The sequence below is a fragment of the Vidua chalybeata genome, chromosome 1 (assembly GCF_026979565.1).
Source record: "Vidua chalybeata isolate OUT-0048 chromosome 1, bVidCha1 merged haplotype, whole genome shotgun sequence".
NCBI classification, from domain to species: Eukaryota; Metazoa; Chordata; class Aves; order Passeriformes; family Viduidae; genus Vidua; species Vidua chalybeata.
Genome location: NC_071530.1, coordinates 2,694,538 through 2,722,403, shown reverse-complemented (window position 1 = coordinate 2,722,403; position 27,866 = coordinate 2,694,538). Strand labels below are relative to the sequence as shown.

Below are 27,866 nucleotides of genomic sequence, written 5' to 3'. Positions count from 1 at the left end.
AGGCTCCTTGCAAATGGAGAGAAGGGGCAATACCCAGGATGTGGCCCAGCTGTGCTGCTGGGAGGACAGAGAGCCTCTTACCAAGGGTTTGCACACAGAGTGCTCTGGAGGAAGGACACTGCTCCCCCGGAGAGACCCGCGTAGCACCGCGTCAGCTTCAGTTTTCCCCTCCTGGCTGTTCTCAGGAATTCACAGGGTGCATCCGAGCTGATGGGGTAGTTGGCACTCAACCTGCCCCAGGAGAAGAGGATTGAAAACATGAAGCTGTCTCCAGCTCTGGGGCTCCCAGCATGAGGAGGATGTGGAGCTGTTGGAGCGAGTCCAGAGGAGGCCACCAAGGTTAGGAGAGGGATGGGACACCTCTCCTTTGGGGAAAAACTGAGAGAATTGGGATTGTTCATCCTGGAGAAGGCTTCAGGGACACCTTAGAGCCCATTCCAGTACATAAAGGGGCTCCAAGAGAGCTGGAGGGGGACTTTGGATAAGGGCTTGTAGTGGCAAGCCCTCCCCTAAGGATGAACAGTTTTAAATGGAAAGAGAAGAACTTTAGATTAGATATTGGGAAGAAATTCTTCCCTGTGAGGGCACTGATGCCCTGGCACAGGTTACCCATCCATCCCCTCCATCCCCCAGCTTTCCATGGCATTGCCAAAGGAGGGGCACAGCTGAGATTAACTCTCTGAAACTGTGATTTTAAAACCAGTAACAGCACAGGGAGCAATCAGCTGACTCACATGATGAAGGCTGTGATTCCGATGGACCAAATATCAGTCTGGGGAAGGGCTCCTTGCTCTGTCAGCAGTTCTGGAGCTGGAAAAGCAAACTTGTGTGAGGCAAGCTCCTGTCCAACACACTGAGAGCAGCACAAAGGCAGTGTGGGTTTTTTTTTTTTTTTTTTGCTTTTATGCTTTGCTGCCTTCCCAAGAGGGAAGAAGAGTCAGCTCCCAGGACAGGGAGCTGCTTAAGGAGCTTCCACATGGATGCTGACTGCAGTGAAACCATGAGAACCTCTGGGCAGACGGCAGCAATGCTTAATCCCTGGATAAATGGGCACATGGGTGCCAGCCAGGGTGGCATTGCTGTGAGCTCTGTCCCCTGTGGGCTGCAGTGGGACACTCGCTGTCACCACTCACTGCTCCCACAAACTCACACTGCCCCTGGAGAGCATCACCTGGAAGGCTTTTCTTGCTGCGACCACCCGCTGCCTTGACCAGTGTTTGTGTCTTTCTGTTATCACAGATTGCAGATGAGCCCCAAGTCGCTGTGACTGAGCTCTACTCACCCATGGTTTCCACATAGTCCGAGCATTTGTCCATGGTAATAAATTTGTCTGGTGTGTAGAACTGTGCATTCCCAAAATCCAGGAGTTTCAGCAGGTTGGGCTCGGTGATGATCATGTTCTCAGACCTGAGGTCCAGGTGCAGGATGTTGTGTGCATGGAGGTACTCGGTGGCACTGAGGATCTGCCACAGGTAGTCTCGGACCTCCACCTCTGAGTACGACGTCCTGGTGAGAGAAAAGGGATAGAAAACACAGGTGTCCTGTCTGCATGCCCAGAAATGCCTTTCTACACCCACTATCACCCTCCCCTGGGTGTCTGATCCCATCAGACCCTTGAGAGTTAAGACGAAACAACTCTAGTTTAGCAAATCAGCTGTGTGTGGAGAGGCTGGTCCATCCTGTGACTCAGGCTTACAGATGCAACAACAGGATGTTGTAGAGCTGAAAGAGAGAAAGCAGATTTGATGCCCACAATTCCCTCTTTTTTGAATCACAGGATTTCAGCAGATCCATTTTTGTGCCACTGTGAGCAACAATGAATCTTCCTCACCCACAGTAACCTCCATGCCATGCTGTTGGGGTTAGGAGGTGCTGGTGTAAGGAAACCCTTCATGTATCACATTATGGGAGATAGTGATGCCTCAGGTTTGAGCTTTTATATTTTCAGATTCTCTGCTGCTTTAGTGTGTGGGTCTGAGCTTCACATCAGGGGATGGTGAGCTCTCTGCACAGAGCAGGGAGACAAAACAATTCCTGCTCCAGCTGGGCACCAAGGACAAATGATCCAAACCTCAGGCCCAGGAGCACAAACAACGTGGGCTGGAGAGAGAAAAACAAGCAGGATGGGAGTGCCTGGGCTAAAGCTGGAATGGGACAATGAACTGCAAGGTGCAAATGGAGCAGAGCTGATCCCAGTGAGAGCCCCCGGGAGCGCTCGTGCATTTTGGGACCATTTTGGTTGATCTTGGCTGCAGCCCTGGCTGGGCTCTGGTGCTGCCCAAGGTGGATCCATGGAGGAGATCCTTTGAATAAATCCCTGCTTTATTCTTTAGCTCTGTCCAGCCTCTGTTCTAGGTCAGCCTTCTCAAGGCATCAATAGAGTTTCATATCAACCACTGTAAACTGCTTTCAACATCTCAGCTGGGTGGCCCTGAGTTGTGCCTCTCTAGGGAACTCAAGTAATTTTTTTATCTCACAAGAAGATGCAGAACAAACGCTTTATGAATCCTGTGTGCAATGACAGCACACTGGAAGAGGTGGAGAGGGATGACCCAGTTTGTCAGGAGAAAACAACAGGTATCTTCCTCCCAATGGCAGTCCTGACTGGAAAACTCTTCCCTCGTGTTCTTACCGTAACGCCAAGGAGTGGAGCAGCTCTGGCCCCACACACATCTCCTGGATCAGCACCAAGTGCCGGGGGCTGACATAGGCGCCCTTCAGCTGGGCTATGTTAGTGTGGTGGAGCTTCCTCAGCACCTGGTACTCCAGCAGCACAGCCTGCTTGTCCTCTTGCCAGTACGGGATGATTTTAGCGGCCAAAGTCTTGCCGCTCACCTTCTCCCGGCACTGCCGGACGATGCTGAATCGGCCCCTGGTGCAAAGGAACACAAAGGCACGTTAAACTCCTCTCCCGTTCTTTAAAACCTCCAGGATCCCATGCTGTGTTTTTCATCTGTGCCTGGTGGGGAGTTATTGCATCTACTGTCACAGTTTGCACATCCTCCCGTGTCTTTAAACTGTACAGTCACTTGAAATTATGGGAGTGAGAACTTAACTCCTCTGGAGAGAGAGGAGAGAGCAAGAGAACCACCCTTGTTGGCAACAGAAATCAGTGTCTTTCTTCCAGGCAGAGAAAGTTGAATCCCAGCACCCTGACTGAAGTGGTGTCTGCAAAGATTGGTGCAGCAAGGACAAGAAACTTTGTTAGCCCTGGGCTCATTTCATGATAAATCAAGTGGCTGCCTCCCTGCCCAGCATATCTGTTGTGACAGGACAAGGGGGGATGGTATTAAACTAAAAGAGGGTTGATTTAGGCCAGATATGAGGAAGAAGTCATTTTTACAGTAAGGGTGGTAAAACAACTTGGCCTTGAGCACTTCCAGGGATGGGGCAGCCACAGCTTCTCTGGACAGCCTGTGCCAGGGCCTCCCCACCCTCACAGGGAACAATTTTTTCCTGATATCTAATCTAAACTTACTCTCAGTTTGAAGCCATCCCCTTGTCCTGTTCCTAAATCCCCTTATGGAAAGTCCCTCTCCATCTTTCTTGTAGGCTCCCTTCAGGTACTGGAAGGTGCAGTTAGGTGACCCTGAAGTTTCTCTTCTGCAGGCTGAACAACCTCGATTTTCTCAGCCTTTCTTTGTAGGAGAGCTGCTCCATCACGTGTGGGATTTCCCTCTGGGTCATTAAGAACTCAGCTGGGTTCTCTACCTTTTGATCTCAGTTTGGAAGGCGTAGGTCTGGTAGGTTGGGAAGGGCTCAGGAGGTGTGATCATTTCACTCTCTTCTTCAGGGGCAGCTGATGGGAACTCCTGTGTGGCAGCACGAAGCTCTGCAGGGAGAAAGGGACAGGGTTTACATGGGAAAACAGCTCTGTGTGGAAACTGGAGCCTCTCTGAGCCTCCCCTGCTATCTGTGAACAATGACAAGCAGAGCTTTCCCCAGGTGACTCTGTGCTCCAGCTGTGGCACCCAGTGCTATTGGAATGCAACAGATTCTGCTCTGTCCAGCCCAAAATTCCCTGATATGGCCACTCCAGACAGAATGAGATGGATTCTATGTTGTGTGCTGTGGTATCAAACATCTTAGCCACTGTTTCTTATTTTCTCTCACAACAAATCCTCAGGATATGGTAAAAACTGACAAGAAATTAGAAACTCCTAGTGGTTGGGCATTTCAGAGCAGCAGCTGGAATTTGTTGCTCTGGTTCTGGTGTGTGGTTGTGTCCAAGCACTCCCTGAAATACTAAAGCATCCCTTTAAAGCATCTGTTTGGAAAAGCTGAATACACTGAGATATGATAAGAAATCCTGAGAAAAAGGAAAGCAGAGGACTTGGGGTGAGTTAAAAATATCTCTGTGAACCGATTTTTACAGAGCAATCCTCTCCATTGGGAGGAAATTCCAGCTAGAGCATCCTTCTGTTTCTTTACAGAAAGGACATTTCCTTTGCCATGAGGATATGTTTGCAGCGGGGCCATGGATCTTTTAATTTTAAAAACATATGTGCAGTACAAAGTAGTCAATCAGGGGACAAAATCAGTAAATCAAGATTTCTATACTTCAGAGACAAAATACAGCTGGAAAATTCACCACGGAAGGACAATATTTCCCAATGGAAAACTCCAGAATAGACAAGTTTACTACTGAATTTAGGATTTAGTCTGTGATATAAGCAAGTCCAGAGTTTTCACCAGTGTAAGATCTATAGCAGTAGATAAATGCCTCCAGTAAAATATTTATTGTACAAGACCCATTTCCTCATAGTCTCAAATCAAAACTATGCCTTCAACAGGTAATCTACAGCTCCCAGGTTTCTGTTTTATTATTAAATTGTATATACTTACACACTGTTTGTATTTACATGATGTTGTTATCTTATTGGGGTTTTTAATATGTTTATACCTATTCCCCTGTGTCCAGAACCAGAAAATAATTAGAAAATAATTTAATTTTAGATGCAAAACAACCCTGAGCCAAGTGGAATTGGCCATGATTCTCTTGCTCTTGGCTTCTGGGCCCACACCTACAAGGATGCAGCGGGTTTGATGCAGGAAAATCCCAAAGTTTTCTTGGTGTTTGGCCTCACCCATGTGATCCTTCCCAGCGATTTTCACTTTGGCAGAGGGGTCGCTGTAGGGGCCCATCCCTGCCTTGCTGGTGCAGGCTGTCCTGAAGTGGTAGGTGAAGCCCTGGGGGAGATCTCTGGCATAGTAGCAGCAGTCGGTGATGTCAGAAGCAAGAGTTGTCCACTCCCCATCTTAACCAAGGGAAGAGAGAAAAGAGATCAGGACTCATTTTAACGTGGTCACAATTGGTTGGAGGCTTTTTGAGATTTGGGGTTTTGTTGTGGTTTTTTTGCTGATTTTTTGCTGATTTTTTTTCCCCCCCACCAGCTTTATTTATGTGCTGGAAATGTGGAGAAACCAACTTACTATGGCCAACTTTGGGACTCTACCTGTCTCATTCTTCTCTAAAATCATCTGGTTTATATCTGATAATTCCAAGTTGTGCCAATATTGTTCCAGAGAAATTTTCCTGTATTTTTCTCTTTATCTAATTCATGCCACCAAACTCTACTGGAAACATACATCAAGAACTCCAAACAAAAGATAAATCACTATTTTTTTTTTTCCTGTTGTCCCTGTCTTGAATCCAGTTGAGACCATGAGGTGCAGGATTCCTGGAGAGAACCATCCACAAACACCATCCCAGCAAACTCAGTGTTTGAAACATGGGGTTTTTACTCAGCTTTTATGAAACTCAGATGATTTCTCATGGAACTGGAATTGTAGGTACGGTCTGGACTCATTATTCATGGTACTAAGCCAAGAAGGAGAAAATCCCCAGTAAACATTTAATCAGCATTCCTCCCACATGATGTTCTGTTCTCTGTTTTGCTGCTGTGCTCAAGGCTGAACCCAGCTCCCTGCAACTGCCTGAGATCAAACCCATCCTTCCATTCAAATAAAATCTGGCAAAGAGCCTCCAGCCATTGGATAAGCAGCAATTCCCCACCCAAACCCAAGGTATCAATGATTTTGCAGGGTAATGGTTGAACTGGGGGCTGTTTGTGCAAGAAGGAGCAGATACAGCTTAGAAATAGAGAAAAATATGTGCAGAAGCAGCATAGAAAAGCCCGTTTTCAAAAAAATGGATAAAACAAGGAATTTATTCCTGATTATTTTAATCCTCCTGTGTTCAGGAGAGCAGGATTTTGCATGTTCCTGCCAAATACACAGAACGCAGTGGAAAATTGTAGATGCTGTTCCCCATTTTTCTTCCTAATTGGAAGAACTTGTGTTTGTGTCCTCCCCAAAATCTCTCCTACAGTTGTGTCAAAAGGAATAAAGAAAGTAGTGTTGGAAAGTGACTCAAAGTAGCTCCAGAGGGAAAGGGCAGAAAGCTGCTGCCCATGCTGATCCAGAAGGGAGGGTTCGTGTGCTTGTTTGTTTGGAGAATTAAGTGAAGGAACACATGGAGCAGCTGAATCCAGGCTGTGTTTGTGTGGCTGCAGCAGGAATTGCTATCAGACATCACACTCATAATAACAACAGCAAATCCATCCCAAGAGAGGCAGAACAGCCTTGGGGATTTGATACAAAGCTTTTGTAACTAAACAGGAAAACATTCACTTTTGACAAGGGCAGATAGTGACAAGGATGAGTGGGAACGGCTTTAAACTGTGAGAGACTTGGATTAGATGTCAGGAAGAATTTATTATTCAGAGGGTGTTGAGGCCCTGGCACAGGGTGCCCAGAGCAGCTGTGGCTGCCCCTGGATCCCTGGAAGTGCCCAAGGCCAGGTTGGATGGGGCTTGGAGCAGCCTGGGACAGTGGAAGGTGTCCCTGCCATGGCAGGAGGGCTGGAATTAGGTGGTTTTTAAGGTGCCTTCCAACCCAAACCATTCCATGATTAAATGATCCACTGACTTCCATCAGCCTCTGGACCAAGCCTCAAAAGAGAATATCAAAGGGGTGATGCAGTTTTGTCAAACTTTGGTTATCTTGTCCTGGCTCTTTGCCCCAAGCTGCCTCCATAGTCAATGGAAAAAGAAAGCACAGCTGTCCAGCAGAGGATAAATTGCCTGTTTGATAAATCATCTTTCTCCAAGACTGTACAGAAAGCCTGAGCCTGGGATGATGTTGTTTCATTAGTGTCTAATTTTGTCAGATTACTCAGAGCTGCATATCACACCAGGCATTTTCTCCTGTAGCTGCTCACTTTTTGGTTGTGTCTTCCACACAGCCTTCTTTGATTGACACTTTAGCAAAGCCTTGGTATGAATATGGAAATTCCAGGTTGATTTAGCCAGCACAACCCCTAACTTTTAGATGGTTAAATGATAGCTGTATGAATCCCATTCCTAACTCTAAACTGGGGAGTTAAATCAGGCTGTTTCTGAATAACAATAAAATATCCAGCTGGTGAAGAGATCACACAAACCAAGATGTTCCTTGCAAAGCATGAGGACAGCACTTTACCTTCAGTCTTGCACTGGACAGTGTAGTGCACAGGGGTGTTGGTTTCCACAGGTTTCCAAACCACCTGCACTCCATCCTTGTAGACCTCCACGATGTCAGGGGGTGGAGGGCTGGGGGGAATCTCTGTGGAGAGGAGGCACAAACTCCATGAGTGTTAACAGCAGCACTGCTGTGATAAAAAACTCTACACCCAGCATGTCTCAGCTGCAGATATTATTTAAATATATATAAAAAACATTCATATGTTTTTTATGTATACATATATATACACACAGCTAGTGGAACAGCAATTTTGCCATCCCTAATTTAAACTCACTACTAAGATTTTGTCTTGGTGTGGCTCTTAATCCAGGAGAAAAAAATAAAGAGTGAAGAAGAGGGAATGAACCATGCACAGGCTGTGGGCCACAGCGAGGGAGAGATCTTCCTCTGCACCTATGTGCAGAATACTCACCTCTAAGGTTTTATTATTATTTATTAAGGTTATATATATTTATTAAGGTTACATATATTTATTAAGGTTATATATATTTATTAAGGTCATATATATATTATTGATTAAGGTTATAATAGGTTATATTTCTGGGGACAAAATTACTTAAATATCCATTTCTGTAGCTACTCTTTCTCTCACCTGCTTTTCTTATGACGCAAGAGGTGGATGCTGAGCCCAGAGAATTTGTGGCCACACAGGTGTAAATACCAAAATCCTCAGCATTAACAGAGAGAATGGTTAACAGCTGGAAGTGTTTGAGCGTGGATGAGATGAGGATCCGGCTGCTGCTCTGGACAGGAATCCCATCTGCAAAGCAGGAGATGGGAGAGATAAGCATGCTGTAAATTATACCAAGGTGTTCAAAGCTCTCGCTGCAGGCCTGTCCCGGGGGTCAGGGACTCTCTGGAGGGATGGCAGTGTCACCTCTGAACCAGCTGATGTGCAGGGAGGAGTGAGCTGCCGTCCGGCACGAGAGCGTCACGCACTGCCCGGCGGCCGCAGCCTGGTCCATGAGCTCCTCAACGAACGACGGGGCTGCAGAGAGGGGGGAAAGTGGGCATTCAGAATGGCCTGGAGAGCTTTGCCTGGAAAACAAATCCCTGCAGGACATCAGAAAGCATTTTTAATGGGGTCAAGAACCTTTCTGGTTCATGGTGTCTCATTCCTTTGACCACTGTCTGGAGAATCGCCCGGGCACAGAGCACACAGGTGAAGGAACCCTGTTCACCCATGGGGAGAGTGTGACAGATCCAGATGGATCTTGGAAAATCCATGGGGAATAGCTGCATTGCCCAGCTCTGGTACAGCTAAAGCAGCAGAACAGCTCAGAGCAGAGAGAGACCCTGTCACAGCAAGGGTTTTTCTCAGGCCGAACCTAAACGTGGGGGCAAAACCGAATTATGGAATTTCAAGGATGAGGGGAATCAAATAGGACAAGAGGAAATGGCCTCCAGTTGCCCCAAGGGAGGTTTAGTTTGGATATTAAGGAAAATATCTTCATGGAAAGTGTTATCAAGGAATGGGGGTCACCATCCCTGGAGGGATTTACCAGATGTGTGGTACTTGGGAACACGGTTTACTGGTGGCTTTGGCAGTGCTGGGTTAATGGCTGGACTCAGTAAACTTAGAGGTCTTTGCCAACTAAATGATTCTGCGATCAAGACAACACAAGAAGAGAGAAGGAGACATGAAAGATGGATATTGAAGAAGAAAAAAACCCTGTAGAGCATCAAATCTGCTCCTATCTCCATGGGAAAGGGGGAACTCATATTTTCTTCTGTGTTTCTCCAGGGATTTTCTCCACAGTGGCCAAGGGCTGCCAGCCTGCCACAGCTGCCCTTCCCAGTGTTTGTCTGGGCTCTGCTGAATGCTGGGACAGTAACATGACCTCAGAAAATGCTCCTGATGGAGCCAAGGGGAAACTTGTCAGGGAAAAAGCAATTCTTTCCTGAATCACCCTCTGAGGGTAAAACAAACCAATGACTCCTGGCACAGCAATACCTTTCTCCTTTGGAATGAGGCTTGGTAGCTTGAATGAAGGGAGTGCTGATTTCCTCTTCAGAGACCCTTCAGCCCCAATTAACAGCTCCTTTTCTGCTGCCTCACTTCCCAGCTCACCAAACTCTGTTGTGAGAAAGGATGAGAAGTCATTCAAGGCCATCCTTCTCCCCGTGCCATCTATTTGTAGTGACAGTTCTGCCTTCACACATGAATAGTCACAGGTTCCCTTATTAATCAGAGTTTGATTAACAGGGAAGTCAGTGACAGCTGCTGCAAACAGAACAGTGTCCTGGAAGAACAGGGAATATCCAGGGATGGCAGAGAAGAAAGGACAGATTCCCATGTCCAGTAACCAGGGTGACTTCAGCTTCTCCCAGTCACTTTAACCTGAGAGATTTGCCGTGGTCAGATGACAACTGCAGCAAGGAAAGCATCACCCAGCCCTGATCTGCTTCTGTGCAACCTCAATCAGGGAATCTGAGCCCCTTCCATCAGTGGGTTAACCCAGCTGACTCTGCACTGAAGCCAGCCAGATGATGGTGGAGACTACTGATGTCAGAGCCTGCCATGGCCAGATTTGCAATTCCAGTCTAACCACTGCTTCAAACATGCTGGGGAAAAAGAAAAGGGCAGCTGTAGCAGAGCCCAGTTATGGCAGCAAATCTGTGAAGGAACAGAGGGAAAAAATTACCTTCCTCTGGCTCAGGAGATGTCTTTCCTTTTAGGATTCTTGAAATATGGGCAACAGAAGCTTTTACTTTCTTCTTCAGACTCTGCTCCACTGACTGCTCCACTGAATGAGACCTTGCATACGGCTTAAAGAGTCCAGGCTTGGTGTGGGAGGAGCTTTTCTGCTTCCCACTGGAGTCCTTTTGGGAGCTATACAATTCTTTATGGCTCTCTGCCCCTTTCCCCATGGCTAATAAGTTAGCTACCTTTGAATCCTCAGATATTTCCAAACGGTTCTTCCTGTTCTTGTCTTCCTGTTCCCTGATGCACAGTCTTTTATCCTTATGGAGGTGTCCTGCAGGAGGGGACCTTGCCCTTTCACCAAGAAACATAAACCGTCTAGGAACTGGTTTGGGCGAAGGCTTCTTATAGCTCAGAAACTCAAACGGAAAATAGACGATGTCGTACAAATCCGAGAAATTCAAATAGGCAGGCTCCACTTCCGAGATGTCAAATTTTTGGGGCCCGCTGCCAGGGCTGGGTGTTTCATCTGACAGGTCCTTGATTTTCACCAGAGACACTTCTGGGTGTTTGCCAGTGTCCTTGATCACTGGCACGTGGATGGGTCTTCTTGCAGTGTCCAAGCTCTCTGTGGAGGAAACACTCTCTGGGCTGGAAGGGGAGGTCTCAAATGCCAAGTCCTCCAGGTGCTCACATTCATGAGGAACTGTCTGTGCTCCCTGCTCTTCCAGGACTCCTGGCTCCTCACTCACAGCAAGGCAGGGTTCTGCAAGGTCATCCTGCTCAGCGACTTCTCCTCTTCCACCCTGTTGGAGAGAAGGGAAGGAGGTGTCCACGTGTGCTTGGCTGCCTTTGTAGAACATCTCTCTGTGAGGAGAAATGTGCTTCCTGCTTCCCTTCTCTCCAGAAACTGACTCTGCCCAAACATTCATCTCCTCAGAGAGGGAAACCATCTCATCCACTAAGCCCTCCAGCACAGCAGACTCCTCGTCACTGTAAAAAGAAGATCTGTGGTGTGACAGCTCCTGACTGTGACCCCTGCGGAGCAGCGGTGGGACGGCTTTGCCAGCATCACATCTTCCACTTTCTAAGGCAATGCCTCCACCCTCGCCATAAACCTCTGGATATTCCTCATATTCCAGTTCATAGGCTGAAGCTGGAGCAACTTCTGGTTGTGAAGCAGTTAATGCACCTGAACTGCCACTCTCCAGACCATCCGAAATCCCAGCCCTGTGCTGCTCAAGCACTCCGTGTCCAGCCTTGGGGAAAGGAGCAGCCAGAACTTGTCCAGCTGCTTGGCTTCCACTTGCTGTCACAACAGGTCTCATCTCCCTGTGAACTGACACCTCTGGATGTTCTTGATTTTCACCCTCCCAGACCTGAGGGAGGACAGTGCTTTGGGGGGACACAGCTCTGGCTGGGTGTCTGCTCTCCAGAGCAGCAGGCTCTGAGCCATGTCCTTCAGGAACTTTCTGGGGTTCAGCTCCTTCATGGGCCAAACTGGAAACAACTCCTGTGACAGCTGAGCTTTTACCCCTCAGAGCAGCAAGTTTCTCCTTGCTGAGAGCCTGCTGTGCTCCAGCGGAGACCAGAGCTGGCACTGATCCTGCTGGTGGGATTTTGGGGACAGCGAGCTGCTCTCCCTTCAGGACAGCTGATGCTGTGTCTAAGTGAACAGGAGCCTTCTTGTGTGCTTGGCTTTCATCACCGTGGGCTGATGGTGGAGTGATTCCTGTAACAGCTGCTTCTGCATCTTCCAGGACAGCAGATGTCACATCTTTATGGATCTTCAGCTTCTGAGGAACACCTTCACCAGCTGTGGGGGTACCTGGCTGTTTGCCCAGCATGACACTTGCTGCTGGAACACTTTTCCCAGGAATTTCCCCACTTTTGTCTTTACATACTGGAAGTGAATCAGTTTCTGTTTGTTCTGTTGGAACAGCAGAGCTCTCATGCTCGATGAGTTCAGATTCAGCAGTGCCATGAGCAGAAGCTTTTTCATCTGAATGTTTCTGCCTTTTGTCTTTCCAAGGTGGGGCTGGGGCTGTCCTTTTGATAAGCAAGCTTCCACCTGTTAGATCTGGGTGGGTGTTAGTGGGAGCAGACTCCTGGGGCAGACACACGCCTCCCTTACTCGGAGGAGATGATGTTGGGGTGGTCTCTGACTGTGTGAGGGTTGAAATGGACTCTTTGCCCTCCTGAAAAGCAGAGTCAGAGGCACAGCCAGGAGCAGATTTACCCTCCGTGCTCTCACGTTTTGGAGCTGATGGTGCTGTTACATCTGAGCACTGGGCAGTTGGAATGGGGCTTTTGCCTTCCAAACATTCAACGTCCTCCTCAATCTCAGTGGCTTTTGACTTCTTCAGTAAACGCTTCCTATTCTCACTCCTCTGAGGTGACACTGGAAGTCCCTCTACCTGTTGTATAAGAGCAGGTGGGCACCCATTCCCCTCACAGTGTGTGGAAGGAGAGGGTTTCTCTCCTGGGCAATCCTTGCTGGCTCTCCTGATGTCCCTTTGCTCTGCTGTTCCTGCAGAACATCCCTTGCCAGGCCCTGCGGAAATGTCGCAGTGATCACTGCCTTCAGGGCAGCTTTCCTGGGACAATACATCACAGTCCTCCTCCAAAATATCTTGTTCCCTCAAGGATCTGGAGGCTCTCAGCCTGTAGTCATCCAGGGAACGGCTGCGGCTGGCACCAGCAATGGCAGGGTGTGGTGGCTTCCTGGCAGTGTCAAACGACGCGGATTTGGTCAAGGATCCCAGCAGACTTTCTTTGCGATCGTCTCCTCCTTCTTCTTCTTCCTCTTCTTCCAGCTCAAACTGCTCAAGGAGGGGTTCACGGAGGCCACTGAGGGGCACCTTTGAATACCCAGCCTTCCGGAAAGTCCTTCTGGCTCTGTCCAGGTGCCTTCTGAAGTCCCTGCCTGGTGACGAAGGCGGCCTCGCGGGCAGCTCAGTTGCTTGGCTGTAGAAGGTGCTTTTAATGACGCTCTGCCTGGGAACACAGGCAGATGGCTTTTCTGTCCCTTCCCCTGCCTCTTCACCTCTGTCCTTTTCAGATGAAGGTGTGCCTGGCTTTTCTTTCTGATGCACAAGTGATGTGCTTTCTGTGGAAGCCCTCAGGGACGAAGGCTCAGCAGCACCACTTTTTTGGGATGGCTCTCCCCGAAGGCTGGGAAGGAGCCTCTCCTCTTTCTCCTGTAAGATACTCGCCATGAGCTCTTTGCTGTCTGTGGGTGATTTGTCCCCCACCTCAGCCTTCATCGAAGCATATTTCCTCCTCATGGGTTTTACTGGAGGGATGGAGCTTTTGGAGTGCTCCCGTTCACCTGCACGTTTCAGAGGCTCGGGATGGCTCGGGGCATCAAATACGGGCAAGTGCAGGTCGGGGGTGGAGCCAAAGTGCCTCTTTTTGGGGAAACTGGAGTTCTCGTTGTCCGAAGAGGAGCCGCTGGTGCTGGATGAAGTGCTCTCCTCAATGAGGTGTCGGGAGATGGCCAGGGAGCTGTTGTCGTGGGTCCTTTCCAGGATTTCTGGGATGGACCTCATCACCAGGATGGATTTGTAGCACATCAGGGAGCGCTGAGAAGGAAAACATGACACAGCACAAAGGAGATGGGAACATGGTCAGGGTATGGTTCACCAAAATGAACTCCTGCACCCCTAAATGCCACACCCATGAGTCTGATGAGACACTGCCACCCTCTGCAAGTGTCACCAATCCAGGCCTCATTTTCTCTCCAAATCTTCCTCTTCCCTCATTCACTGTCATGAAATTAAATTGGCTTCAGGGAACACACTTGCTTTGGTGACTGGGAGGAAACAGGACTCTTCTTGAGATTTCCAGAGTCAATCTGGCCACTCAAAGCAGATGGAAAGGAGTTTTTGATGGAAAACATCAGAGAAAACTTGGTGGAATAAATGGATTTAAACCCTTTGACTGCAATACAACCTACAGCGACTTAGACCAGCAGAAGACCTACCAAGTGTAGGAGATGGGATCCCTCTGCTCTAAATTCTGCCATGTGGGGCATCTCAGCTGAAGCTGGGCCTCTCCTTCAAGCCAGCGGAGAGAAACTGGCATGTTCAGAAGGGAATCAATCCAATTATTTGAGAGAACTTCAGGAAAAGAGGCATTTTCTTGGCACCTGTCTGTAATTCAGCTCTGATTGCAAAGGCAGCTGAGGGCACCTGACTTAGACACAACCTTGTGTCTTACAGGCACCTTCATGTGTTCCAGGCAGTAAAAGCCTAGATTATTAATTCCTGACACATCCTGGGCTTTTTCCCAACTCCCAGCCATGCTCAGATCTCTGCTGTGCTCGCTGTCCTAGCCCAAAAGATTTTCAAAGATTCAGATGTTAAATCATCAGTTATAATATTAAATTATTCAGCAATTAAAAATAGATATACCTAAACAGAATCAACACAGATTAGGGGCAACTCACCTGCCACTTGCTCCGAGCCACAATGAATTTGAGCTGTTTGGTATTAATGAAATGAGCTGCTTCAAGAGGGACATTGTGCTGCCAGGTGGAATGAGAAGAAAACCATTGGTTAAAAAATCCTGGTTTCATTTCTTGAGGCGTTTCTGTGGTTTTTTTTGGTATTTTTTTTTTTTAAGAATTCTCTCTTTACACAGTTGTTTAATTTAGGAAAGTTACAGCAGATCAAATGCTGCAGTCCTTTCATAGTTAAATTGCAGACAAAATCAGCTTTTCAGTGATTAAATCAAGACCTGTTCAATACCTGTCATTAAATCCTTTTTGCTGTTGGCAATTTTTGACTGTTTTCCTTAGTGATTTAAGGCTTTGGAATATAAACTTTGGTCTGCAAGGCCAGTTTCCTTTCTGTACTGACATGATGGAACAAGAGGGAATGGCCTCAGGTTGCATCAGGGAGGTTTAGACTGGATATTAGGGAAAATTGTCTAATAAAGGTCCAGGACAAACTTACCATGAACCATTTGTGGGAAAGACAGTCCAAAGCACTTGGCCTGGATCTGGTAAGAGAAGAGATTGACATTTTAGTAGGAAATCACCTCCAACAGCAATGATTGATCTTCCTGAAGGTGCTGCTGCATGCAGACACCCACGTACACTCAGAGCTCTGTCCTTGGGATGCTGATTTGGAGCAGAGAAGCAAAAAAGACAGCAGCAGCTTCCAACTCAAGGTTTCCTTCCCCTGAGGGGAAAACATCCTCCTTTTTCTGTCTGACACTCCCTACAGATGCTCATGGCTCTCTGCAGGGTCTCAAGGGTGTCCAGAGCAGCTCTGGGAGTGACTTTGCCTCTTTAGGTTGCCAGAGTGAAAATAGCTTTGGCAGCAGGCAGAAAGAGTGGGAATTAAATGAAAATCAGATGTCTGTAAATATGCCTTCAAGCCAACTTTTGTGCTTGAAATTGCTTAATGAATGTGGTCAATCTTATTTAATTCCCTCCGTACCAGTCCGTGCTCTTCCCACTCGTCTGTGTCATTCCAGAAACTCCTCAGCCTGGAGGAGGCAGGGAGCAAGGACATCACCACACCAGAGAGAGGCCAATTTGGCAAATATCCGAGTTGTGGGTTGGGTAATGGGGAATAATAAGGAAGAATTAGGGAAAAATGCAGCACATCTCACTCAACTTTCAGCTTTTCAAACCAAATGATGAGCTGGGATCTGCCTGCTGAGACACCAACAGCTCTGCACAGAGGGAAGCACAGGGGGGCACTCACTTGGGGTGCTGCTGCAGGATCCCCCTCATGAAGTCCTTTGCATCTTCACTCAAGTGAACAACATCAGGAATGGTCCATGAAATTTCCCCGTTCTGGATATTTAGGAGAGTTTTCCTGTCGTTCTCCCCAGCAAATGGAGACTGGCACGTGAGGCTTATTTATTGAACACCATAAAACGAAAGGAGACAGGTTTTAGATTTTCTGTTCAAATGATAGAAGCACAAATGCTTACATGGGTTTCTTAAATACTTTAAAATACTTTTTTAAATACTCCATGCCTGGGACTTGCAACATTCATGAGGAGCAACCAGGAAATGAGGAAACCACAAAATAAATTGTCCTTATTATGGAAGGACTGAATGCTCCACTCAAACCCCTCACTTGAAAGTACTGGAGGGTTCTGATGGACAAAGGGTTGTTGAGGGAGCATGTCCAAGATTTATTTACCTTAAATACGTGATGACTCCGACAGCCCTGAGGAGAGAGGAACACAAATGTCATTTTTGTCACTATTTTTCCATCCTTCTCAAGCCCCTCTTCCTGCCACTACACACCCTGCAACAGCAAGATCACCTTCTCCTCATCTTTCAAGAATAATAAATCCCAAAAGATTTTTTTTCCATTAATTTTTCCCCTTCAATATTTTTAAAAAATTGTTCTCAAGCAATCCTTCATTTTTAAAGCGCAGATAGAGGAAAAGACTCAAAATACTTCTTTTTTAAAATTTCTTTTGCCTTTTCTAGAAAGCCCTTTAGGATCATTCCCTCTAGTTGCTGCCTGGAATAGAGATCATCTCCTCCAAGATGCTCCTTTGCATTAATTAACAGCCAGAGTTCAATTATGGCTGAAAAAAAATTAGACAGAAGGAGCTTTAAAGAGCCTTGATGGCTTTTGGATTGTCAGCGTTCGCTTTTGGTTTCCTGTGTTATTATCACTGCTCCATTTACTAATTAACATCTAATGGAAATTCAGGCCATCGAGGGCCTGGAAAAGCTGTTTGGGAAAATGAGAGATTACCAGATATCAGTTGCTTTTGACACTGGTGACTGGGAAACAATTTCTGGGGCAACAAACTCTGGAGAGCCGTATTTGCTGTACTGAGGCTGCACGGGTGTGATCCTCTGGGCAAATCCAAAGTCACAGATCTTCAGGTCTTCCCTCTCAGGATAAACCATGAGGATATTCAGTGGCTGTTGAATGAAAAAAAAAAAAAAAAAAAACTAAATAGGGGAATTTTTCTTGAGAGCAGGGAGTATTTTCCGTTGTAAGAGTGAGAGAACACCCAATCACTGGCCAGCACGAGGCTGGGAAAAGCCAGACTGGTCATTGTTCATTACCTTGATGTCCAAATGAAGGATGTTGTTGTCATGAAGGTATTTGATTCCTTCCAAAATTTGCTTGATGTACAGTTTGACCTGAGAATTGAGTCCATTATTAAACAATTAATAAATAAACAATTATTAATCAGGGAGAACAAATAGGAGAGTCCCTGTTTTCACCAAGATTTGATCTTTAAAGGTCCCTCCCAATCCAAACCATTCTATGATGTTTCCCTCTGAAAATTTATCAAAAAAAATTGATTTTACCAATAAATATTGGACACCTAGCTACTAGATGGGAGATGTGAAACATTTTGAACTTTTAGCACCAAGGATATAAAAAAAATCCCTTAGAAACCATAATTTCAGCTTTTCATTAAAGACAGAAAGGGAGTAGATAGAATACAGTTGCAAGGGGATAAAGTGGTATTAAGTAAGTGGAGATAGGGGCTCCAGATGAGAGATAGCAAGGAAATTATGGCAAGAGAGCAAATATAATCTCTTTTTTTAGGTTGAATGCAATCCTGGTGGTCAAACCCCCTGGCTGATTGTAGTTATTCCCCAAAGAAACCCAACTAGCAATGAAAGTTGCTAGGAGCACATGGTAAAGGCTGATTCTGCTCTGATAGAATAACACTGGTTCAAAGACATTTCTCATATTCCAAAAGGAAAATGCAGAAAGAACCAGCTCTGGGCTTTCAAATGAGAAATTACCTCAGCTTCAGTGACCACGCTCTTCTTGAATAAACGGTCCAGGAGCTCTTCGTTGGAGCACCTGGCAGTGGCATTAAGGGACAACAGAACCACATGGAAAAGCTCATTTTGACTCTGGCACCTCCTCCATCCAGCCAACAGCAGAATTCAGGAGGTGATCTCAGGCAATGGGATCATCATTAAAGTCTCCGCTGCAGCAGAGACTGGGCTGGTCTAAACCCGGTATCACTTCTGCTAAAATCTGCCTGTTGATTTCGGGGTTTCTGTTCTGCATTTCCCTCATGCTCACCTGGACTGGATCTCACAGAAACAGAGCTCATACTTTCCAGACGTGTCAGGAAATTATTTTGGTGCTTAACGACTCATTCACACTTGTATATACAAGTCTAATTTTTCTCACCCAGCAGAAGCTGAGGACTGCAGTGGGGCTCTCACAGAGCTGTGCTGTCCTGCAGTGCAGAGAAGAATTGCGTGTGTCCTTTTCTCTCAGGAAAAACAAAACAAAAAAAAGAATTACTTAGATATTTAATAAATAATAATACCCAGTACTTCCTAGCCTCTTCAGAAAACTGCACAGAAAAGGATACAACTCCAGAATCAAAATCAGCGTTTTTCGTGTTTCAAACTCATCCAGGAGCCTGGTAATTCTGTCGTGGGACAGAGAGGCAAGAATATCCCTCTCCTGATGAGCTCGAGACTTGGTTTTGCTCCGCAGAGGGATGAATTTGGCAGCACAGGACACCCTGTTCCCTTTGTGCACCACCCGTTTCACAAAGCTGAAGCAGCCCCTGTGCAGGAATCAAAGGACAAGCCCTGATCAGACTTGGGCAGAGATTTTCCCCCACCCTGGCCTTTGCCAGCTCCCTGCTGCTCGGTGCTTCAGTTCTCCAGCACGAGAAGCTCTTTCTGCTGTGTGTGAGGTGCTGTTGCCCTCTCCCGGCTGTCTCCAAAGGGAAGCAACGTGTTCCCTGCCGGAGTCCAGGACATCCCTCTGGCTGCCCTGGCTGTCTCGAGACCCTGGCAGGGGGCTCGGGGACCCTGGCATGAAGTCAAAAACACCTGTGGCTTCGATTTTAGCCCGTGGAAAAAACTGCCAACTCTGTGTGAGGAATTACAAGCCACAGGGGTTTGAGTAGTGTGATATTTGAACTAACACAGGGTGGAAAAGTAGAAATTTGGGGTTTTTAGAATATAATTCAGGGGGTCAAGATGGAGGGAATTGGGCGTGTCCTAGCCTTCTGTTCCTTCTTCTTGCCCTCCATGTCTTGGTGTGATGGTGACACTTTTCTATTGGTTCAAGGCAGAGATTCACAGTCTAACATGGGTGATAGGGATTGGTAATAATTTGTAAACACAGACACGCAGTTTTGAGTATATAAGGTGGGAGCTGCCCGAGGCTCAGGGGCAGAATGCCATGGCCTCCTTGCTAGGCAGAGCTGGGCAGGTCAGAGAAAGAAAGTTATAGATAAGGAGAAATAAACAACCTTGAAAGCGCAATCGGACGCATTCCAGACTCCTTTGGCTGCGTCGGGCTGGGGAACAAGGACTTTTATGATCTTGGGGTCACCTCGACCTTCTGAACCCCGAGACATCCACAGTTCCCATCAAGGGAAAAGCTGTTGCAGTTGATGCAGGCTCATGCTGGTGCTCCTGCATCCCTTGGACAGACCCGATGTGACGGGCTTGGGATGCTCCCATTGTCAAGAAGCCACATCCAGCCATTTATCTGTGAGCCTTTGGATGCTTTTTCTGCTTGGAGCTGCCCCAGCACACCTTGGAGTGACCTCCAACTTCTGCCTTTACTTGCACCTTTTCAGACTTTTCAGGACCCACCTCTGCCTCAGCAGCTCAGATGGGCAATGAGATATTCCCTGGCAGTGATGCTGTAGAGCTGGAAAATTCATTTACCTTCCAATCTCCTGCTTAACCTCATAATGGGAGTGGAGCTTTCTCCTGGTGGCCACTTTCTTTCCTTCTTGGTCTTTCTTAGCTTTGGAAATGAAAAACAAAAGGGCAAATATTCAGACAACAATGCCTTGCCAATAGTGCGAAATGTGCAGGACAATTTAAGGCAGGAAAAAATTAGAGGGGTGTTATAAACTTCTAAGGAGAATTAAGTGGAGTGGTTTCATAAAAAGAATGTGTCAAAATGAACTTTGGGGTTGCCCAGAGGAGTGGCTGCCCCATCCCTGGAAGTGTTCAGGGCCAGGTTGGATGGGGTTTGGAGGAACTTGGGATAGTAGAAGGTATCCCTGCCCATGGCAGGGGGCTGGAATTAGTGGATCTTTAAGGTTCTTTCCAACCAAAACCATTCTGGGATTCTGTGATTTGATTTTATCCTGGATCCTGCCACACGGGCCATATATAAATGCCACACAGGAATACAGAACGCATTCCATACAGGTACCAGAACATCACTGCAACAAATTACTCATTGCTATGGCAGTGGAAGCAACTCCTGCAGCTGAGGGGGTGGCATTGCCCTCACAGGTGAGAGGGTGGCATTACCTTCACGTACGACGAGCTCTGCTTTGCACAAAACCTCCCCTCCTGCATTTTTGGCAACGCAGGTATAAACACCACCATCTTCCAAGGCAGCATTGTCCACAACCAAGAAATACGTTGTTCCTTCCTTCCCCTGATGGACCCTGTCGCTGTCTGTCAGCAGTGAAGTGCCCTGAGGGAAGGAAATGACATTTTGGCACTGGAAAAGCCAAGATGGAAAAAACAGATGTTTCCACTCCTCTGATGCCTCAGGTTTGAGCTGTTATATTTTCACATTCTGTGCTGCTTTAGTGTGTGGGTCTGGGCTTCACATCAGGGGATGCTGAGCTCTGTGCACAGAGCAGGGAGACAAAACAATTCCTGCTCCAGCTGGGCACCAAGGACAAATGATCCAAATCTCAGGCCCAGGAGCACAAACAGCGTGGGCTGGAGAGAGAAAAACAAGCAGGATGGGAGTGCATGGGCTAAAGCTGGAATGGGACAATGAACTGCAAGGTGCAAATGGAGCAGAGCTGATCCCAGTGAGAGCCCCCGGGAGCGCTCGTGCATTTTGGGACCATTTTGGTTGATCTTGGGTGCAGCCCTGGCTGGGCTCTGGTGCTGCCCAAGGTGGATCCATGGAGGAGATCCTTTGAATAAATCCCTGCTTTATTCTTTAGCTCTGTCCAGTCTCTGTTCTAGGTCAGCCTTCACAAGGCATCATTTCAAGAAGCAAATGTGGGAGCAGAGCTATAACACAGCCTATTTATGTGAGCAAACCTCACAGAGAAAATGCTGCCCAGGAGAGTGGTGGAGTCACCATCCCTGGAAGTGATCAAGAAACAACTGCATGTGGGTCTGGTTGACAAGGTGTGGTCTGTCAGAGGCCGGACTCGGTGATCTTGGAGGTCTTTCCAACCTTAATGGTTCTGTGATTCTGTTTTTTCATAAATGCTATGAAGAAAGGGGCAGGATGGAGTGTGTGTGACACAGAGCAGACTGTGAGCATTTGTAAAAGGTCCCTATGACAGTAAAATGCAAGATGAAAATATATAATACAATATGTACATATGTGTACATGATACCACAAATATGAAGTGATGCAATCCCGTTTTCCCACTTAAATCTCTGTTTCTGAAGTTTTCCTTATAAAACTGTAGCAAAAATTTAAGTTAGAGTAAATCACTCCACAGCAGCACCAGCCCAGCACTTGGTGGGAGCTAAAGGTGCCAGATACTAGAAATTATTAGGGAAGAAATGACGGATAAGACACAAAGCATCATTTGATAAATGCTTGGTTTGCCCATGGTGTGGCACTATTTGGTGCATCATCATCAGTGTCTTCTGTAAGAGCTTCCAGATGAGAATTGACAGCAGACTGGGGCTCTTCAGCCTGCAAGGGAGGCTCTAGCAAGATATGACAACAATATTCTAAGGAATAATAAATAATTTCTCTCCCTTCTACAGAATATTCATTATCCTTACTCACATTGATTTTACTAAGTCGTTGCAGGAAAGAAACAGAGCCTGGAAGTCACACTAACAATTGGGATAAACCACTCAACCCTCAGTCCCATTCCTGCCCCCAGACTGCAGCACACATCTCAGTGGCACTCAGGTAGAAGCAATTTCTCTTCCTGTTCTTTTTGGTCCCCAAAACCATCTTGGTTGCCCTCTCTGCAGGGGGACACGGTGACAGCACAGGGTGGGATGCACAGGTGGTGGTTCAGTGAGAACAGCTGGTCCCACAACTCTGCAGACATGATCCAGAGTCCGTGTGAGAGGTGAGGGAGGAAAGGGCAGACAAAATTCCTGTGGAATTGTGCACTACAGTCCCTCCTATGGTCCTCACTCTCAGCCAGAGAAGAGTCTGCACTCACCTTGAACCACAAAACTGTGGGCTGAGGGGTTCCTTCAATGACTGCCTGGAATTTGGCACGTTCCCCAGAGTTCACCTGCACGTCCTCTATTGTCACTTGCATGTAGGGAGGACCTGGTGAGAAAAGAGCATTTGCTGCATGGAAATGAAACTGAAACTTCATTCCCAGCGCGCTGACAGAGTTGGAGTTACTCAATGGGATTTATAGGACAGGCCATATAGGATGTAACGACAGTTTAAAGTCAAATCAAGAGGTACAACAGCAATATATTTGGGGTTCTTCATGCTGACATTACTTTTAGGCTTCTTATCTTCACACTTACCTATTACTTTTTGTTTAATAAACAGTTACCACTCAAAAATTTGGAATACTAAAACAGTCAGGAGTTTTTTACCAAAAGAGAAGGCAGTGAGAATCATGGGATTGGGAAAGGGAAACAGGGTTTGGTCTTACTTGTTGGAGTCTTCTCCTCAGTCTTATAGACACGAGTTCTTTCTGTGGTCTCGATATAAACTTCACTGTGCACGTCCCAGACCACGTCTCCTTCTCTCCTGTACCAGCCTCCTGCCCCTGCATCTGGGGATGTTCTATCAAGAAACCCAAGAGAAAAGATCATGGCATAGGCACATACAAGAAGTGCAGGATTATACCCTGCCATTGATCTGTTTAACCAGCAGACAAAGAGTTATTTGCTTAAAATTAATACAGGAATAATTTTGGTTTGGGTGGGGGGGGGAGGGATTAATTTCTCTCCAACCTTTTTTTGCCCTTCTTTGACAAAGCATTGTCACCAGGATTCTGAAAACAACGACAAACCTACAAGAAACTGTTTGAGTCCACCACAGAGGACTTGCTTTTCTTGCACCAGAGTCAGAAATCCACATGGATATCCTGGATGTATGGAGGTGGGTATTTACCTGTCGATGGGAACAGTGCGTTCCCGAGCGCTTTCCCCTCCAGCAGCCTCCTCTTCCCGGGAAGGAGCAGGGCTGGGCTTTGGCACCCCTGGCTCTTCAGCTGGAACCTGCCTCTGTGCTTTGCCTGGCAGCAGAAATTGGGCAAGTTAGACACGCCACCCCATGAGGCCACACCCAAAACCCAGAGCCAACCTTTGGAGCCATCTCTGGTGCCAGAGCTGAGCCCACCTGACCTCGGCTGGGTGCAGCCACTGAAGGTTAGAGGAGAATTTGGTACTTTTGCAAAGAGCACACGAAGCAAAGGGGTTGGACAGCACCAGCGTGGTGGCACTTGGCTGACTGGGCTAAACTGACTGTTCTGTAAGGAAATACACACAGACAAAGGTGGGAAAGGCAGTTGGTAGGGACAGGGAAGTATGGGTCAGCTGGAAGGATCGTGTGGGTTCACACAGCCTTTGTAGGAGAGAATTTAACCGTGTTTGGTTTCCAGCTCATTATCGTAAATGCAGGTGAACCTGGTGGGAAGAAATGCTGATGTCTGACTCCAGTTCAGAAGGCTGAATGATTTCTTTATTATAACTATGCTATAATACATTAATATACTATTTAAAGGAGATACTAAAACTACAAACCTACTTTTCTAACTCCCATATCTCGCTAACCCACAACTCGTGACCCTCTCTGAGTCCAGCCACAGGTGGGTTGGATTGGCCATCAGGCTCAAACAATCCTCACCAGAATCCAACCAAGAAATCACCCCAGGTAAACAATTCTCCAAAAACATCCCACATGGGAAAAGCAAGGAGCAGAAACATAAATTGTTTTTTCTTTCTTCTCTCTGTGCACCTCTATGAAAAAATCCCGAGAGAGAGAAGGATGTGCCTGCCACAGGCTCATGGCTGTGAGGAAGTCATGGAATCACAGAAGCATCCAGGTTGCAAAAGACCCTTACAAACAAGTCTAGCCATAGCCCAGCACTGCCAGGTCCACTCCTGAAATGCATTCCAGGGAATAACCCAGTGTTAGCTTTGTCCATATGAATTCTTCCATTCAGCTTTGCATTAGAACAGTTCCTGACTCACTGCTGTGATCACAGACAGCGTCAGGGACATGAGTGAGCTCACATCCACGTCAGCTGGTGGTCAAAGCAGGTCCTGGCTGACCATATGGTTGATATGGAAGTAATATGGACTCTTACAGAGGACCTGGTGATGTTTTAGCATCAGCATTGCTGCACCTCCACTGGAAAATATCCTTGTACAGCTCTGATTTACACCAGAACAAGGTTTGGCATCTGGGGCTTGATGAAACCAAAAAAGTGGTGCAGCTTGATGGCCGTTTCAGTTATTTTTCTTCTTTTATTATTAATTATTTTATCAGATATAAATTCAAAACCTGATTTGATCTCACATTCCAAAACTACCTGATTGTCTTTTGATACTGACCACTGGAATTACACTGTAGGATAAAGTGCAACATCTCCTTTTTCATTTAAGGAGAAAAGGTTAAATCCAGAGGAGTCTTCTACCCAACAGGTAGGACTATTTTAGGGAGCACTCTAGGGATCTTTGGTGCTGGCTGATTTTGGAAAAGAGCAGCTGTTTCTAGAAATCACATTGGGGTGGAAAACCTGGTTGTTCAAGGAATTACTGGATCAGAGTTCCCAGGTTGTGCGATTGTGCTTTCCTATCACCAGCACTATTGAAATATTTACCTCCTTTTTATTTAAGGCATGTGATCACAGAGAGAGGTGTCAAGTCTCCATCTGATTAAAATAATTCCCATAACATGTTTCGTTTTGCACAGATGAAAGACCTGCCAAACCATCTCATTCATTACTATATTTTCTCTTTAGCTGTGACTGAGGAAATAATCTGCTCGGTGACATTTTACTTAGGATTTTTGAGTCATCCCACTCCACCAGAGGATTATTTCCAAAGATGATTTGCAACTAGAAAGGAAAAAAGCTTTTAAAGCCCTGACATTTTTTTATATGCTGTTATTTTGGGTCTGATTCCATGAACAGCTTTTATTCTTGCTGAGTAAGAATATTTATTTTTTTAAGGAATTTTCTGGAGTTTGAGGGCTGAAGGTTACTTGGCATTGTCCTTTGAGTTAACAGTGGTGGAGAACAGTGATTCTGATTTGACACAGAGACAGCTTAGACAAGTTGCTATGGCAGAAGCAGAGGAAGAGTGGAAGGGTTGTCGCTCATCCACGATTTTTTAAAAACAACAGAAAGACAAAGGAATTGTTCTGGCAAGACACAGCCACATACACAGTTGGTTTTAGTCACACAGAAGCTGCAAGGGGTCTGTCCAGGCTCCAGGGTCAGTGAAATGCAGGTGAACTTGAGTCACCCAACACTCTGGAAGTCTCTGACAGTTGGTCCAGGATATTAAAGACATTTCCAGCTTGTTTACAGCAAACAATAAAATAAAAGCAACCACCCTTACCCACCCCACCAAATCAAAACCCAAATGACTTCTCTGAGTGTAAAAGAGGGATTTCACCCCACCTTCTCCCCCAGAAGAACTTGAAGCAAGACCAGGGAGAAGCCCAAAGGTGGAAAAAAATCTCCTATTCCTTAATTTTGGGCAGGTGATGAACCAAACTCTATTTCAGACATGGTTTTCAAACATCTCCTGCTTCCAGAAAGATCTGCCCCCAACTTCGATCCAACCTAACCCCAACCCACCCTCCACGTTTCTTTGGGTGTGAATGCCCTCTCCTAATCTTCATCTGCTCAAAACACAGAAAAACGAGGCTTAAAACATCATTGCTGGCATGCTCAATATTCTTCCGTCTCTCAGCTCCCGGGGGACACCTCCCAGCTTCAAGGCAGACCTACCATGGCCTCCGGCAGGCTGGGTTTGGGTGCTGGCTTCATGAACAAGCACAGAGGGCCCGGCTGCTGCCCCTGAGCGCTCCGAAGGAGCAGAGCCAGGAGGGCCGAGGCCAAGGCCACCATCTGCTCGCATGCCCGGGGGAAGAGTCACCAGCAGCGAGGCCGAGTCCATGAGCTTCCTCAGGGCTGTCTTGATCTCCCGGTCAGCGCGCTGCAGCGAGGCCTGCACAGACGTCTCCGTCTCTGACTGGGGGGAAGTCATTCCTACAGACAAGAGCAACAACTTTTCTCTCTTCAGGGCAAAAAAAAAAAAAAAAAAAAAAAAAGCAGTAGCACCATCCGACCCATGGAAATATCTGCCAACTGTATCATTTTCCCTTCCTAGAGAAGAAAGTTGATGGAGAAATGCTTATTCCAGCAAGAGGGAGTGTAGGTGAGAGTTAAAAATAAGAAAGTTGGCACAAAATGCTTTGGAGAGTTGTATCTCAGCAGGCTGGGGACACTGTGCCACCTATGTGAACACCTGGCCTGTTCCCAGACAGTGGAACAAAGGATCCATCTCCCAGCTCAACCTGACGTTGGTTGGTCTGTCAAAAATACCTTTATTAATCACAGAATCACAGAATATCCTCAATGGGAAGGGATCCACAAGGATCATCCAGTCCAGCTCCTGGCCCTGCACAGTCACCCCAACAATCCCACCCTGTTCCTAGGAGTGTTATCCAAACCCTCCGGGAGCTCTGGCAGCTTTGGGGCTGTGCCCATCCCCTGGGGAGCCTGGGCAGTGCCCAGCACCCTCTGGGGGAAGAACCAACCACTGGGTAAGACCAATGAAATGAACCCACTGCTCTGATACAGACCCCACGTGCAAGGAAGACGTTATCTCACGGGGAAGGAAAAGGAGTGAACAGGAATCAGCTGTCAGTGGCTCTGGAAGGGCAAGGGAATGAAGGGAGGGCTGTTCTTTTTCACCAAATCTGGCAGAAAAGCCACTCCTTGCTCTAGGGTGATGTGTTTGTCCTGCTTCACAATACTTAAATATTTCTGATGGGTTTGGATGTAGAAGGCTGGGATGGGATCACAGGCTGCAGGAGCTCATCTCACCCAATCTCCTTCCTGATAAACCTCCCACAAATCCTGAAAAAGCACAACAAAGGGATGGGTGTACCTAGGGAAGCCCCCACATAATAATGAAGACAGAAAGAATGCAGGTCAGGTTAAGACAATGATCATGTTCATGATGCAGTTGCTCACCAATCAAGAGAGAAAACTCAAATAATCACATAGTTTGAGAAAAAAAAAAATAAGAGCATTTGGAATAAACAGCTCTGACTTGTTTAATGTCATTGACATTAATGAGTATGTCCCGTAGGGGTTTTGATTCTGCTCCTTTCCTGGCCTCAAGAAAGTCAATTCCCATGGTAGACCTGAGAAAATAAAGTTGAAGGCTATGTGTGGATGAAGACCTCTCACTTGATTTTTGTTTTCAATAATCATGATGGTGACAAAATATTTCTTTCCTGAATCTATTGATGGAAAAAAAGCAAGATTTGCTCACATGATGTCCCAAACTGCCCATCAGTGTTCATCAGCACTGGGCTGGCTGGAAGACATCAAGTATTTTCCTAGAGAAATACCTGGATTCTCTGGTGTTCCCGCTGTGATTTCTGCCAACTGGCGCTGTCCTGTGAACTGGGCAGCTGCCAATGAGTGAAATGATTGGAAAGGCATGAAACATTCAGTTAGGAAATATATCCACAGGGGTATAGACATAGATCTAGAGGTCATATATAATCGCTGGTCTCTCCCATGCCTCAGC

General features: G+C 46.7%; 1 protein-coding gene across 1 annotated transcript in view; it reads right to left on the bottom strand.

The window, feature by feature from the left end:
• LOC128796984 (obscurin-like) overlaps window positions 1–27,866 on the bottom strand; it is a 170,825-nt gene that overhangs the window by 637 nt on the left and 142,322 nt on the right. Inside the window, exons 91-115 of the mRNA XM_053959121.1 lie at window positions 26,051–26,311; window positions 23,200–23,323; window positions 22,736–22,869; window positions 22,283–22,395; window positions 20,427–20,595; window positions 19,827–19,908; window positions 18,506–18,706; window positions 17,919–17,979; window positions 17,223–17,300; window positions 16,903–17,075; window positions 16,333–16,359; window positions 15,886–16,038; window positions 15,127–15,172; window positions 14,619–14,696; window positions 10,170–13,752; window positions 9,479–9,601; window positions 8,402–8,512; window positions 8,117–8,284; window positions 7,483–7,605; window positions 5,088–5,258; window positions 3,712–3,832; window positions 2,633–2,872; window positions 1,283–1,506; window positions 735–810; window positions 82–231 (exon numbers count right to left, since the gene is read on the bottom strand). Of these exons, the coding sequence (XP_053815096.1) occupies window positions 82–231; window positions 735–810; window positions 1,283–1,506; window positions 2,633–2,872; window positions 3,712–3,832; window positions 5,088–5,258; window positions 7,483–7,605; window positions 8,117–8,284; window positions 8,402–8,512; window positions 9,479–9,601; window positions 10,170–13,752; window positions 14,619–14,696; window positions 15,127–15,172; window positions 15,886–16,038; window positions 16,333–16,359; window positions 16,903–17,075; window positions 17,223–17,300; window positions 17,919–17,979; window positions 18,506–18,706; window positions 19,827–19,908; window positions 20,427–20,595; window positions 22,283–22,395; window positions 22,736–22,869; window positions 23,200–23,323; window positions 26,051–26,311 (6,790 nt within the window). The remainder of the gene's footprint in view (window positions 1–81; window positions 232–734; window positions 811–1,282; window positions 1,507–2,632; window positions 2,873–3,711; window positions 3,833–5,087; window positions 5,259–7,482; window positions 7,606–8,116; window positions 8,285–8,401; window positions 8,513–9,478; window positions 9,602–10,169; window positions 13,753–14,618; window positions 14,697–15,126; window positions 15,173–15,885; window positions 16,039–16,332; window positions 16,360–16,902; window positions 17,076–17,222; window positions 17,301–17,918; window positions 17,980–18,505; window positions 18,707–19,826; window positions 19,909–20,426; window positions 20,596–22,282; window positions 22,396–22,735; window positions 22,870–23,199; window positions 23,324–26,050; window positions 26,312–27,866) is intronic.